The sequence below is a fragment of the Bos javanicus genome, chromosome 19, assembly GCF_032452875.1.
Source record: "Bos javanicus breed banteng chromosome 19, ARS-OSU_banteng_1.0, whole genome shotgun sequence".
In the NCBI taxonomy this organism is placed as follows: Eukaryota; Metazoa; Chordata; class Mammalia; order Artiodactyla; family Bovidae; genus Bos; species Bos javanicus.
Window position 1 is genome coordinate 53,641,741 of NC_083886.1, and position 12,760 is coordinate 53,654,500.

A 12,760-nucleotide genomic window follows, 5' to 3' on the forward strand; every position below is an offset into this window, starting at 1 on the left:
AAACATAGCATGCCCTCTGCCATTGGTGGAGCTAGACAGTTAGCTCTGCTGTCTGTAGTGCAAGGCTTTTTAAAATTTTATTTAGCAATTTCTTTAACTTTGAATAACCATTGTGACTATTGCTATTTTGGGGAGAAGACGGATATTCTCAGCTTTAGATTTTCCCTTTCTTCCTTTTTTTTTTTTTTAAGGTCTACCCCCTCTTTCCATTATATTTCAAACTATAAATGATAATATAGTGACCATCTGTGTATCCACCAAGCGTTAAGTAATCTTGGGATTTTCTGAATATTTGCTTTATCAGTTTCTGAATAACCAAATGTTACAGGTGTACTTTCAACTTCAAGTATATCCCTTTCTACTCCCAGGCCCAGGGAACCACATTCCTAAATTCCCACTTCTACTAGATTTCCACCCATGCACGCATGCATGCAACTCTGTATTAGGGACATCACACTATACCTAAGCTTGGCAACTTCCATTTTTCATTAGTAAAAGTAGGTTCAGATCATTCATGTTTACTACTGCATGGTACTTGTTGACAAATACATTGGTCATCTATTTTCCTGTTAATGAACATTTAGGATGTTCCCAATTTCTTGCAATTACAAACATTTCTGGACCCAACATTCTTCCATGTGTCTGAGTGGAAACAGGAAAATTCCCTAGGGTATATATTTAGAAGTGGAAACACTGTTTCTTAGGAAAGACATATCTTTAATGACATAAGATAGTAAGTTTAATTGGTATGCTTATGGAATTTTCTGGTTAGATATGATGCCTGTTATAGGTGTTTTTAAACATAATATAGATATTATGTATACCCATGACATTATCTGCTCAAGGAAATTTCCTTTCTATTCCTAATTCGGCAAGAATATTTGTTTACCAAATTATATATTTTATGAAAAGCTTTTTTTGTACTTTTTGAAATAATCATCTGCAGTGTATTTTTTGATTTGTTATGTAACTGATGACATTTATAGGTTTTATAACTTTGAGCCATCCTTGAATTCCAGGACTAATCTTACTTGGAAATTATGAGTTTTTAATACCCTGCTAAATTTGATCTGTTAAATAAAATATTCAAAAATGGCCCAAGGACTTGAATAGACATTTTCCAAAGAAGGTATACAAACGGGCAATAAGCACATGAAAAATACTCAACATCACTAGTCACTAGGGAAATACAAACCGAACCACACTGAGTTGGTGCTCTGTGATGACCTAGAGGGGTGGGATGAGGGGAAGGGAGGCTCAACAGGGACACATGTATACACACAGCTGATTCATGTTGTTGTACGCAGAAACTAACAACATTGTAAAGCAATTACACGCCAATAAAAAAAACCCAACACCACAATGAGATACCACTGCATACCCATTGGGAGGGTTATTATTTTAAAAATGGAAAATAACAAGTATTGGCGGGGATGTGGAGAATTTGGAGCCCTGGGTCATTGCTGGTGGGAATGTAAAATGGTGTGGCAATTGTGGGAAACAGTATGGTGATTCCCCAAAATGCCAAACATGGAATTACCACGTGATCCAGCAATCCCACTCTTAAGTACACACCCAAAAGAATTAAAGTAGTGACTCAAATAGATACTTCTATGCCCAGGTTCATAGTGGCATTTCACCAAAAGGTGGAAACATCCCAAGTGTCCATCAACAAATGGCTGGATAAACAGAATGTGCTCTCTCCATACAGTGGAATCTTACTCAGCCTTAAAGAGGAAGGCAATTCTGACACCTGCTACAATGTGGACACATCTTGAGAACATGAAATATGCTAGTTAAAACAGGACATTTCAAAGGCTGCACAGCAAAGCTGCTGGCAGTGCTTGTGTGAGGTTCCCAGGAGGCAGAGGCTGTTTTCCCTGAGAGGCTGCTGATGCTGAAAGGACGGTCACTTTTTCTGCGGGGTATTATCCTGTGCGGCACCAGCTTTATAAAGGGTGTCGAGGGGCAGAGACATGGGCCTTCCTGTGCCCTTGCTCCCACCAACAGCACTGTGTTTGGAAGTCCACAAGTCCAGTGGCATTCTCTTATACCCCCGTCTTCCTGATCACGGCAGTGGCAAGCTGCTCCTGCTGTGGGGCAGGCTGCTGGTCTTTCTAGGGCCACTGGAGGCCTGGTTGGAGCCCACCCTTCAGTCCTGCCAAGCAGATTTGCTGCATTGATAGTTCCTTTTCCTGCAAGAAACCCTAAATGACATACCTTGACTTACCACTCAGGAGAGGGTAAAAATTAAATCATTAAATGCCACAAATAGAGTAGCTTATGTGATGAAATCACTTTCATTACTATATTCAGATAAAACTGTCTGAGCAGAAAGGGAATATACCACCTCACTGATAGAGGTTAGGTCATGTTTCAACTGTGCTTCGTCTTACAAAGAGGCAGACCTCTGCCTGCTAGGCGGAACCTTTGCGCTCACCTTATTTAGCAAGGAGACATAGTTGGTCACCAGCTTGCGCAGCTCGGGAATTTGACTCTCCGTCTCTAGCAGCACGTGCTCCACAAAGAGCGAGATGGAGAAAATGCGATTCCAGTGGGTTCTGTCAAGAGAGGGGTTCCCTCACTCAGCTCTGACAAAAAGCACCTGAGACAGAAGGCAGAGGTGCAGGGAGGTAGTTTCAAGGCACAGGAGTTGAAAGTTAAGAAAAGGAGCAGATCTTAAAGTATTGAAATCATACAGAGACTGTTTTCTTATCACTGTGGAATTATATTAGAAATCAATATCAAAAAATATTTGAAAATAACCCACATATTTTCAAGTGCAATGTGACATTTATCAACAGAAATCTTTGACTTAGCCACTGAAAGCCTCAGGAAAACTAGAAGACTGGAAAAACACAGAGGGTGATTGCAGAGAAGAAAAGATTTAAATGAGAAATATGAAAGTGAGAAATTAATATCAAAGATACTTTAAAAACCCCATGTATTTGGAAATTAAATGTCCACTTTTAAATGGTAGATGTATATAAGAAGCCATAACAAGGAAAATTAGAAAATATCTGTAACATAATAAAAGTGAAAAGGGAATTTCTCAGAATTTGTTGTATGCAGCTGAAGCAACTGAATACAATGTGGAATCTTGAATAAGATATGAAAACTAATAATGGACACTAACCTAAAATTTTGCAAAATTTGAACAAAATCTGTACTTTCTAATACTGTATCACATGTTAATTTCCTGCCCTTTTTTTTTTTTTTCCACAATATGGTATTTCTTTATATTCTCAGAATTGGATTAGAAGTTCCAAGCTTCATTCAAAAAAATTTAACTCACTAAGATAATAAACTTTCTAGTCTTTAAGCAAGAATATTAGAGGCCAAAATACATGGAAGTATATCAACGTTATGGTGAATAAATATTAGAAATCTAGCATTCTATTCGTATTAAGTCAAACAAGTGGAATCAAAATGTCATAAATTCTTTGCTAAGCAAAAATTCATGTCTCTAAAATACATATTTTAATTATACATACTATGTTTATATGTACATATACATATCTGTGTATGTACAAAACTTTTTTTCCTATGCTAGATCAAGGCTTAAGAAAGAACAATAAACAAGAGACAGAAATTGGAAAACATAAACTAAATGAAACGGGAGCACTGAATATGAAATAGAAAAAGTGAAACAAACTAGACAAAAGTAAAAATCATCATATAATCCAATTATTTTTAAACATGGATAATCGTTAGAAACACATCTGGAACTCTGGAGAAAAAAGCAAAACATGGGCATTTGTATTTTTCAAAAAATTCCAAGATAATTCTGATATGCCTCTGGATTTTAAAAAGTATTACAAGTATTAAATACAAAATATTTAATATTAAATACAAAATATTAAATTTAAATATTAAATTTATTTTAATTTAATATTAAATAATTATATTTTATAATTATTTATAATATAATTTTAATAATTATAATGTTAATATTTAATAATAAATAATTATTAAATGAATTTAATAATTATAATACTTTATAATAAATAAATCAATACTTTAATATTAAAATATTAAATTTAAATATTAAATAAAATATTAAATTTAAAATATTAAAAACAAAATACAAATATTTAATATTAAGTACAAAATACAAGTATTAAATACAAAAAGTATTTAAAAAGTATACTTTTTCTATTACATGGTAGTTTTACTGATATAGAACTCTATTATTTTCTGTTGACCTATCATAACAATGGTATTAAGTGAATAAATAATAGTTATATAATCACAATAGTAAAAGGTGTTTACCGTTTTCATGTTTCAATACCTTTAGACCATGAAGTTTTCACACCTTGGATATGTTCTAAAGTCTCTTAGTTTACAGTCTATGGGAACTTGAATAGAATTTGTATCCTACTGTTGTGTGAAAATTACAAAAACTTTATTATGTTGAATTGGTTCATGGTGCTTTTCAGATCTACTGTATTTTTTTACTTTTTTGTATATTCATTCTATTAATTTTTGAGAGTTTGATATTAAAACTACAACTAAAAATCTTAATTAATCTACTTAAGAAATAATTGTAATATATGGTGGAACTATATGTAACTTTGTTCTGTACCTTCCAAATCTCCTATAAATGTGTTATCATACTTTCATAATTTAAAAAATAAAAAAGAAAGAGGAAAAGAAGGAGCAGGTGAGAAGGTAAGTGAATTAGGTAGAAACCCTTTGTGATGTTCTCCCTGACCTCTACCCACTTCTGTCTTTCTCCTCCCCACAGACTCCCAGCTCAGACAACTCAAGTTCCATGCCTCTGCCCACGTCTGGTGACTCCCACCTCGCCCTTAAAGGCCAGCCCAGGACTTGTCCTCTGGGAAGTCTACCCCGAGTGCGTGCCCTTTCTCTGTCACCCTGCTGGGGTCCTCTGCAGCTGCTCCTTCTCCCGCAGGATCGTAATAATCCGCTCACCTCTGTGTCACCCCCATCACTCTGTGCACTCCCTGAATGCTCAGTTCTCTCCTCTGTTTTTCTAGGATCATTGCAATGCCTTGCATTTAAGTAGGCTTCCACAGATGTTATAGAATGAATGAGGAAAGGCCCACTTCCTGCAATAGGAACATCTGCTCTCTCTCTCTGATGTGCCTGGGCCTCCTGGGTCTTACCTGATATCTCTGATGAGGGTTCTGGTCATCATCCCACAGTCCTGCATGTACCCTTCTGAGCAGAGGAGCTCCAGTGGCATGGAAAGATTCTTCACAGTCTGTAACCAAGCTTGGGGACTGGGCTTCAGGAGGTTTTCCGTCAGCATTTCAGCACAGGCCACTGCTGCCAACACATCCAGACTCTAGGGAGCAAAGAACAGGCCCATGACTGAGCAGTCTGTTCCCCGACCCCCACTGGGCTGCTCTAAACCTTAAATCGGAGGTCCTGGGTATTTTCTTGTGTTCCAGGCTTGGAGCTTCCTCTTTCATTGTCTTGGGATCTAGGAGGCGTGAGTTAGATGTATTCTAACTGAGAAGCCACGCTGACGTGTGTGCTGGTGAAGATGTCTCCCGGTTGGAACAAGGCCCATAAGCTTCCCCTTCCCAGGGTGGTGGTGGGAGCACCCCTCCCTCCACACTAGCTTGAGGAGGCCAAGCCGGGCTACAGGCACGAAAGATCCCTAAGAGGGGCCATACCATCTCACGTCCAGCCCAGGTGTGGTTCTGTGTGCCTTTCGTAAGGCTTAGTAGAATTGGAGGGTGGATGGTCAAGATCCTGGAGAAGTTCTGTAGCCGGCTTCTGAAACGGTGGTAGGCGAGGTGCACTAATGGTAAGGAGACCTCTTCCTCTGGCCTTCCTGCATTCAGCTGATTGATGCAGGACCACAGAGCCATCTGCAGAACCTGGGATGAAAAACAAGCTTTTATTATATTATTTGTAAAGTATTTTTTAAAAAGCTACATTTTGCTTGTGGAAAATGAGAACCATTCAAAAATGACAAAAAAGAAAATTAAAAACCATGCACACTACTAGTATCCCACATTTACTTCTTGGTGTTATCCCTTCTAGACATTTCTAGATCCATACCTCTTCTCCCAGTGGTCCCCAAATTAGTGTCACAATGTATTCCCGATCTTTTTCCACTTCACAAGCATTGCTCTATCACAAGCACACCTGAAGAACATTGTTCTCAATGGCTGCACAATACCAATCAAATGGCTGTACTTTAACTCGTCCAACCCTCACGTTTTGACAAGTAAATTGTTTCTAATTTTCCATTTTTAGAAATAGAACTGAAAAGAACATTCCTATGAATAAAATATTTGTTCACATCTCTGAAAATGTTCTCAAGATCAAATCACCAGTTCAGATTTTATTCAGAAGTTCTCCCTTCACCTCGACGGTTTACAGAACCACCATGCTGTTCACACCACCGTTGGCACTGGAGGAACTTCTGGCCATTTTTAAAAAACCAGTTTTGCCACAGACAAAAATGATGGTAGCTGAAAGTTGTTCATGCCTTGTTGATTTACTAGTGAGGCTGAGAAGTTTCCTCTGTTTTCTGGACATCTGTATAATTATTCTGTTAATAGTCAACTTATAACTTTCATTCGTTTTTAAAGATTAGGGGATGTTCTTATTGGTTCCTAAGAACACTTTATTAACCCTTAATTATGCTGGTTGTATGTTCTCAAAACTGCCAGTTTCCTTTTTTATGTACTGAAGTTTGAAATCTTCAATATTTCCATTGAAATTTCAGTTACTCTTATTATTAACTTGCTATGATCAGTTAAATATTTACCTAGTTTTCTTCCAGAAAAACTAAACATTTAAAAAGAAAGCATCACAGGAAATGGGAGGTCTTCTTCCTGTTACTAAAATCTCCATGCCTTAGGGGTGCTGAGAGGTGGGGTAAGTGTCCAGCCTTGAGGCTTCTGAAGGTGTGAGTGGCATTTTCTCACACCACTCTCCTCTTGGGCCACATTCTGTCCCACAGACATTGCAGCTCCGGCAGTGGAGGAAGTTCCATGTTGGTATTTTGCCCACTTACGCCAGCCTTGCCCTGACCGCGAGTCAGTACTTACGTTTAACTGTTCCCAAGTGGACACTCTCATGGTCAAGAGAAGGAAATCTTTCAGGTAACACTGAAGAAGCTCCTGCCGCTGGTCCACTGTGAGCTGAGCAAGAAAACTTCCCAGTGGGGTCTTCTGAAAGAGTTCTAGTAATTTCTCTGCCAGTCCTGCGGGGAAGGGCAGGGGGCGGTGGGGCGGGGAGGGAGAGAGACCCACTGGGGTGGTGATGGTGGCTAGGACTCCCCTTACCCACCAAATGCCTTTTTAGCTTCATTTCTGGACACTTCAGATATTCTCCAGTGAAATAACAGGAACAAAGTCAGAAGGAATGCTCTGTTCTGGTCATAAAAGCCTGCGTGTGTGCTAAGAAGTCGCTTCAGTCATGTCTGACCTTTGCGTCCCCATGGACTGTAGCCTGCAAGGCTCCTCTGTCCATGGGATTCTCCAGGTAAGAATACTGGAGTAGGGTGCCATGCCCTCCTCCAGGGGGTCTTTCCAACCCAGGGATCGAACCAATTTCTCTTATGTCTCCTGCACTGGCAGGTGGGATCTTTACCACTAGTGCCACCTGGGAAGCCCCCATAAAAGTCTAGCTAGCCCTAAAGAGAATACAATCTGGGATAGACCAATATTTCCACAAGTTGTAAAGTGCTTTGGGAGTCCAGGACCAAAGTGAACCAGGAACAAGTGGGCTGCCTGCCGGGAGTTGGGTCAAATGCTGCTCAGACCAAAAAGACCTGCCTTCTAGCGGATGGGGTACTGGCCCCCATGTCATGTGCTATCATAGAACAGTAGGGTCAGTTTTTGATAGGGTATGAAAAAGAGAAATACGCTCTCCTCAAGAGAGAGATTGTTTTGAGTTTGTTCAGAAAGAGTGACAGAAAGCTTATCGAGAAATCTAAGTTCATCTTCAAGTATTTTGACATGAATTTTTTAAAAGACATCTGGCCTTTATTTAAAGATTGAACTGTAGTCGATGTACCATGTTACTTTCAGTGATCTGATGTCTGCCTATCTTCTGAAATGATTGCCATAATTAAAAAAAAAAAAAGCTATACATAAACTTTGAAAAGACTACTTCTCGTATGAAAGATGACATTCCCAAAAGTGGTGTGTGACCATTGGGGTTTTCCTGGAATGCCTGTGGCCAGATGACTTGGCATATGACCACAGAGCAACGGAGGACAATGACGGCTCGGTCTGGGCAAAGGTACTACTCTGGTCACTGGCACTTGCTGAGAGGGGCTCAGCCAGAGACATCCTGGTGTCCTAGTTGTCCAGGACTCAAATGGAGGTGATGACCTATGACAGGGTATCAGGGTCTCCTCCTGTAGAACACATCCCCTCCCACCACTGCTGGGCTCACCTGCATCTCCTGTGATGTACTGAGTGTGGACCCACAACTCCTCCAGATAGTCCTTGATTCTCCAGCTGAATGGGACACTATTGGACGCCTTCTCTGGGAGGTTCATGTAGTTCTGCACCACGATGTAGGACATCTCTCCTTTAGACCTGCAACAGGCCAAACGAGGACTAGAATTAAGTGGTTACTGAGATGGCACTCAAGACGCAGATGAGATCTGCTTCTGATGCCAATTCCTCTTCATCTTCAAGTACTGGGAAGCTTAGTGGGCTGCAAAGACAGCCCCCTGGTCTACTGAACAGCTCATTTTTATACTATAAAAGAACTGAAGGATGATCTTATATCATCACTGGGTTTTACAGACAAAACAAAGACAAACCACAGTTGGAAAGCTGCTTGAAATCTTGGGCAGAACCAGTCTGGTGATGTCTGAACCCACTCTTGCCCTATACCTGTGCAGAGAATCAGAGCCACCTAAAAGCCAAGCCAAGTTTTGGTAGGCCAGCTGAGCTTGAGTTACATAAGATCAGGCCCAAGGACAGGCTCTGCGGTTCCTGCCACTGGCAGGAGGAACAGGAAAAACAACATAAACGCTCCCTTACATGCAGCCTCCCCTGCAGATGAGGTGAAACTGGGCCATTTTAACTGCAAAGGGTGCTCTGAGCACAAGGAAATGAAGAAAGTCAAGAACGAAGCAAGAATTTTTCAGAATTGTGTCAACGCTTTGTTACTGTTGTCATGCCCTTGAGGCTACAAAAAGGGCCAACTTCAATGTGATTCTAAAATCCATACTAGTATTTCATCAAACATCTGGGGGAGCCTATTAAGTTTGCTGCTACATTATGGGTTTATTTCCCTTCCCAAGAAAAGAAAGTCTTCTATTCACCTTGTATCAATTGTCACAAGAGGAATGTTCAGAAGTTTAACGTCACGGAAAATAAACATCCAAAGATCTCTCGCCCAGGACGGAGAGTGTGGGCTGACCAGCAGCTCAAGGTTGCCATCCCTGTCCACGCAGGAGATCACGCTTGCCAGCAGGGGAGTCACAGCACCCTGGACCCGCTTCCAGAGGGTCTGCCTGTGTGTGAGAGAGACAAGTCCGCTCAGATTAGAAGGACCACAGACCATAGTGGGATGCCCATATCCTTTTCATATTTTGTGCCTTCGTGGCAGTAACAAAACATCTGCTCTACTATTCCCACACTAAAGCTGTGTTTTTCATGTTTTTTACATCATTTTTAAGTACTAGAAGAGATTAAATCAAACTAAGATTAGAGGCAGGTCAGGAAGCAACAGTTAGAACTGGACATGGAACAACAGACTGGTTCCAAATAGGAAAAGGAGTATGTCAGGGCTGTATATTGTCACCCTGCTTATTTAACTTTTACGCAGAGTACATCACGAGAAACGCTGGGCTGGAGGAAGCACAAGCTGGAATCAAGATTGCCGAGAGAAATATCAATAACCTCAGATATGCAGATGACACCACCCTTATGGCAGAAAGTGAAGAAGAATTAAAGAGCCTCTTGATGAAAGTCAAAGAGGAGAGTGAAAAAGTTGGCTCAAAGCTCAACATTCAGAAAACTAAGATCATGGCATCCAGTCCCATCACTTCATGGGAAATAGATGGGGAAACAGTGGAAACAATGGCTGACTTTATTTTCCTGGGCTCCAAAATCACTGCAGATGGTGATTGCAGCCATGAAATTAAAAGACGCTTACTCCTTGGAAGGAAAGTTATGACCAACCTAGACAGCATATTAAAAAGCAGAGACATTACTTTGTCAACAAAGGTCCATCTAGTCAAGGCTATGGTTTTTCCAGTGGTCATGTATGGATGTGAGAGTTGGACTATAAAGAAAGCTGAGCACTGAAAAATTGATGCTTTTGAACTGTGGTGTTGGAGAAGACTCTTGAGAATCCCTTGGACTGCAAGGAGATCCAACCAGTCCATCCTAAAGGAGATCAGTCCTGGATATTCATTGGAAGGACTGATGTTGAAGCTGAAACTCCAATACTTTGGCCACCTGATGTGACGAGCTGACTCATTTGAAAAGACCCTGATGCTGGGAAAGATTGAGGGCAGGAGGAGAAGGGGATGACAGAGGATGAGATGGTTGGATGGCATCACTGACTCAATGGACATGGGTTTGGGTGGACTTCGGGAGTTGGTGATGGACAGGCGTGCTGCGGTACATGGGGTCACAAAGAGTCAAACATGACAAAGCGAATGAACTGAACTGAACTGAAGATTAGAGGCAGAACTTGAAAGGTCCTTAATTTTATCTCGAACAGACTGGAATTAGTTCATTGAAAAGGCCAAGTAGTATTGTTTTATTTTGTTACATACTTGTTTTCCAGAACAAGTCATGTATGCTCTATAAATAAATCAAAGAATGACCAAATTCACTTGAAAAGTACGTCATTTGAAGAAAATCAGTTGTGAATAGGCTATAATAAAGAAACCAAAGTAAACTCATTTCACATTACATTAAACAAGAAAGCATGTCTTTATCTAAATCACTTCAGTTGTGTATGACTTTTTGTGACCCTATAGACTGTAGCCCACCAGGCTCCTCTGTCCATAGGATCCTCCAGACAAGAATACTGGAGTGGATTGCCATGCCCTCCTCCAAGGGATCTTCCTGATCCAGGGATCGAACCTATATCTCTTACGTCTCCTGCATTGGCAGGCACGTTCTTTACCACTAGTGCCACCTGGGAAGCCCTGTGAACACCAGCAAATGTAGGAAGTTCAGTAAGTGAAGGGGTGGTGTCAAGGGTACATAGAAAATATAGATTTTTAAGAAGCATTTATCTAAAATCCATACAGAGGAACCAAGAGAAACAAAAATAATTCCAGGTCCAAGTCTGATCCTTCAGAAGGTACAACAGGGAAAGAAATGAAAAATAACTAGAGAAAAACATAGAAGCAGAAAAGCCCTACAGTTACAAAACCAGCATCAGTAAGCTCACATGGTCCATTCAACCTAGATATTCCCACATGTCCTTCTTGCCAACAGTGTGGAGATACATCCCCGCAGAATTCAAGCCTCTGGACAAGTCAAGCGTTCTCCAGGAGTCAAAGAAACTGAGGGCCAGATTGGTGAAGTCCCAGGTCTTAGACGACCTTGCAGATGGGGTGGGCAGCATCTCCCACTGCCCACCACAGGACGCAGAGCAATAGCCTCTCCCTCAGCCATACAGGTTGGCATGGACTAGTCTTGAGCACAGCATCAAGGTTTATAGAAAAAAGACCACGGACAATAAGTGAATACTTTGGGTCTTATTTTTGTGGTTATCAAATAACTTCATGCAAGAGGTCTAGGACAAAAACGTCCTTCCCTCCCCTACATATCTATCATCTCTTTAATTTACCAACCTAAAAGGGCACCCATGTCTATGGTGATGAACATGGTGGTAAAAGTTTACATCTGATAAGAACAGATGTTCTGGTTTTTGTTTGTTTTGGGTTTTGCTATGAAAAAATTTAAACACACAAAAGTACAGAAAAGAGTCTAGCAAACCCCATACAACTTACCACCCAGACTATCTTGTGCTCTTCGGGGGAAAAAAAGTTGATGGCTCTGAATTTCTCAGAGGTATGGAAGGAAGCGGCCCCTCAGCTTGGAGAGCCTTGTGCCCAGCCCCTCCCCGCCCCCGGGGCTTCCTTTCCTGGCAGTACCTGAACGTGCCGGCCTCCTGTAGAGCGTCCTGATTAGAGGCCTCCCTCACCACCCAGTCCTTCACATTGCAGATAGCGTTCTCTTCCTGCTTCATTAAAAGGACGTAGAGGCGCATCTTAGCGACCAGCAAGAAAGTGGCTGTGGAAAACCAGAGCAGACACGCATTCAGCACATACCTGGGCATCGAGTGGTGGACTCGACATCCCGGACCCATCCCAGCAGGAAGGGAAGCCCATCTCCTTTGGCCAGGCCGAGTCTACAGAAATCCCAGAGGCCTGCCTAGATTGCCAGAGAGCCAGCTGCTTCTGGGAGCCATGGAGAACTACAGCGGGGGGATGACTCAGGGACCGAAGGAGAAGCCCAGGCTTGGGTGTGGACAAGAGGGGCTCCCACACCTCTGTACTCACCGTCTTCATCTAGGAGTCTGAGGAGGATGGACACCCTCCGAACGCTGCGCTGACAGCCCTCATTCTGGTCTCTGAGCATGCCCACAGCGCCCTGAATACAGCTTCTCAGCAGCCTGGTGGTGTCCAGGATCTGCATCTGTCAACAGACAATCAAGCCTTCCATTTCTGCTACTTACACGTCAAGAAAAGCCAGGTGATGCCAGAGATGAGGTCCAGGCACTGGGTGCAGGGGAAGTTTTCCTCCTGCCCAAGCTCCCACCACATGCCCTTGTCAAGTTCCCC

The 12,760-nt window shown here is 41.6% G+C and overlaps 1 protein-coding gene across 5 annotated transcripts in view; it reads right to left on the reverse strand.

The window, feature by feature from the left end:
• LOC133232779 (E3 ubiquitin-protein ligase RNF213-like) overlaps positions 1-12,760 on the reverse strand; it is a 120,286-nt gene that overhangs the window by 28,081 nt on the left and 79,445 nt on the right. For all 5 annotated transcript variants that reach the window (XM_061392629.1, XM_061392628.1, XM_061392626.1 and 2 more), the window contains 8 exons: positions 12,479-12,614; positions 12,071-12,209; positions 9,272-9,463; positions 8,389-8,534; positions 7,035-7,189; positions 5,646-5,852; positions 5,130-5,311; positions 2,441-2,561 (listed from right to left, as the gene is read on the reverse strand). In XM_061392629.1, the coding sequence (XP_061248613.1) occupies positions 2,441-2,561; positions 5,130-5,311; positions 5,646-5,852; positions 7,035-7,189; positions 8,389-8,534; positions 9,272-9,463; positions 12,071-12,209; positions 12,479-12,614 (1,278 nt within the window). The remainder of the gene's footprint in view (positions 1-2,440; positions 2,562-5,129; positions 5,312-5,645; positions 5,853-7,034; positions 7,190-8,388; positions 8,535-9,271; positions 9,464-12,070; positions 12,210-12,478; positions 12,615-12,760) is intronic.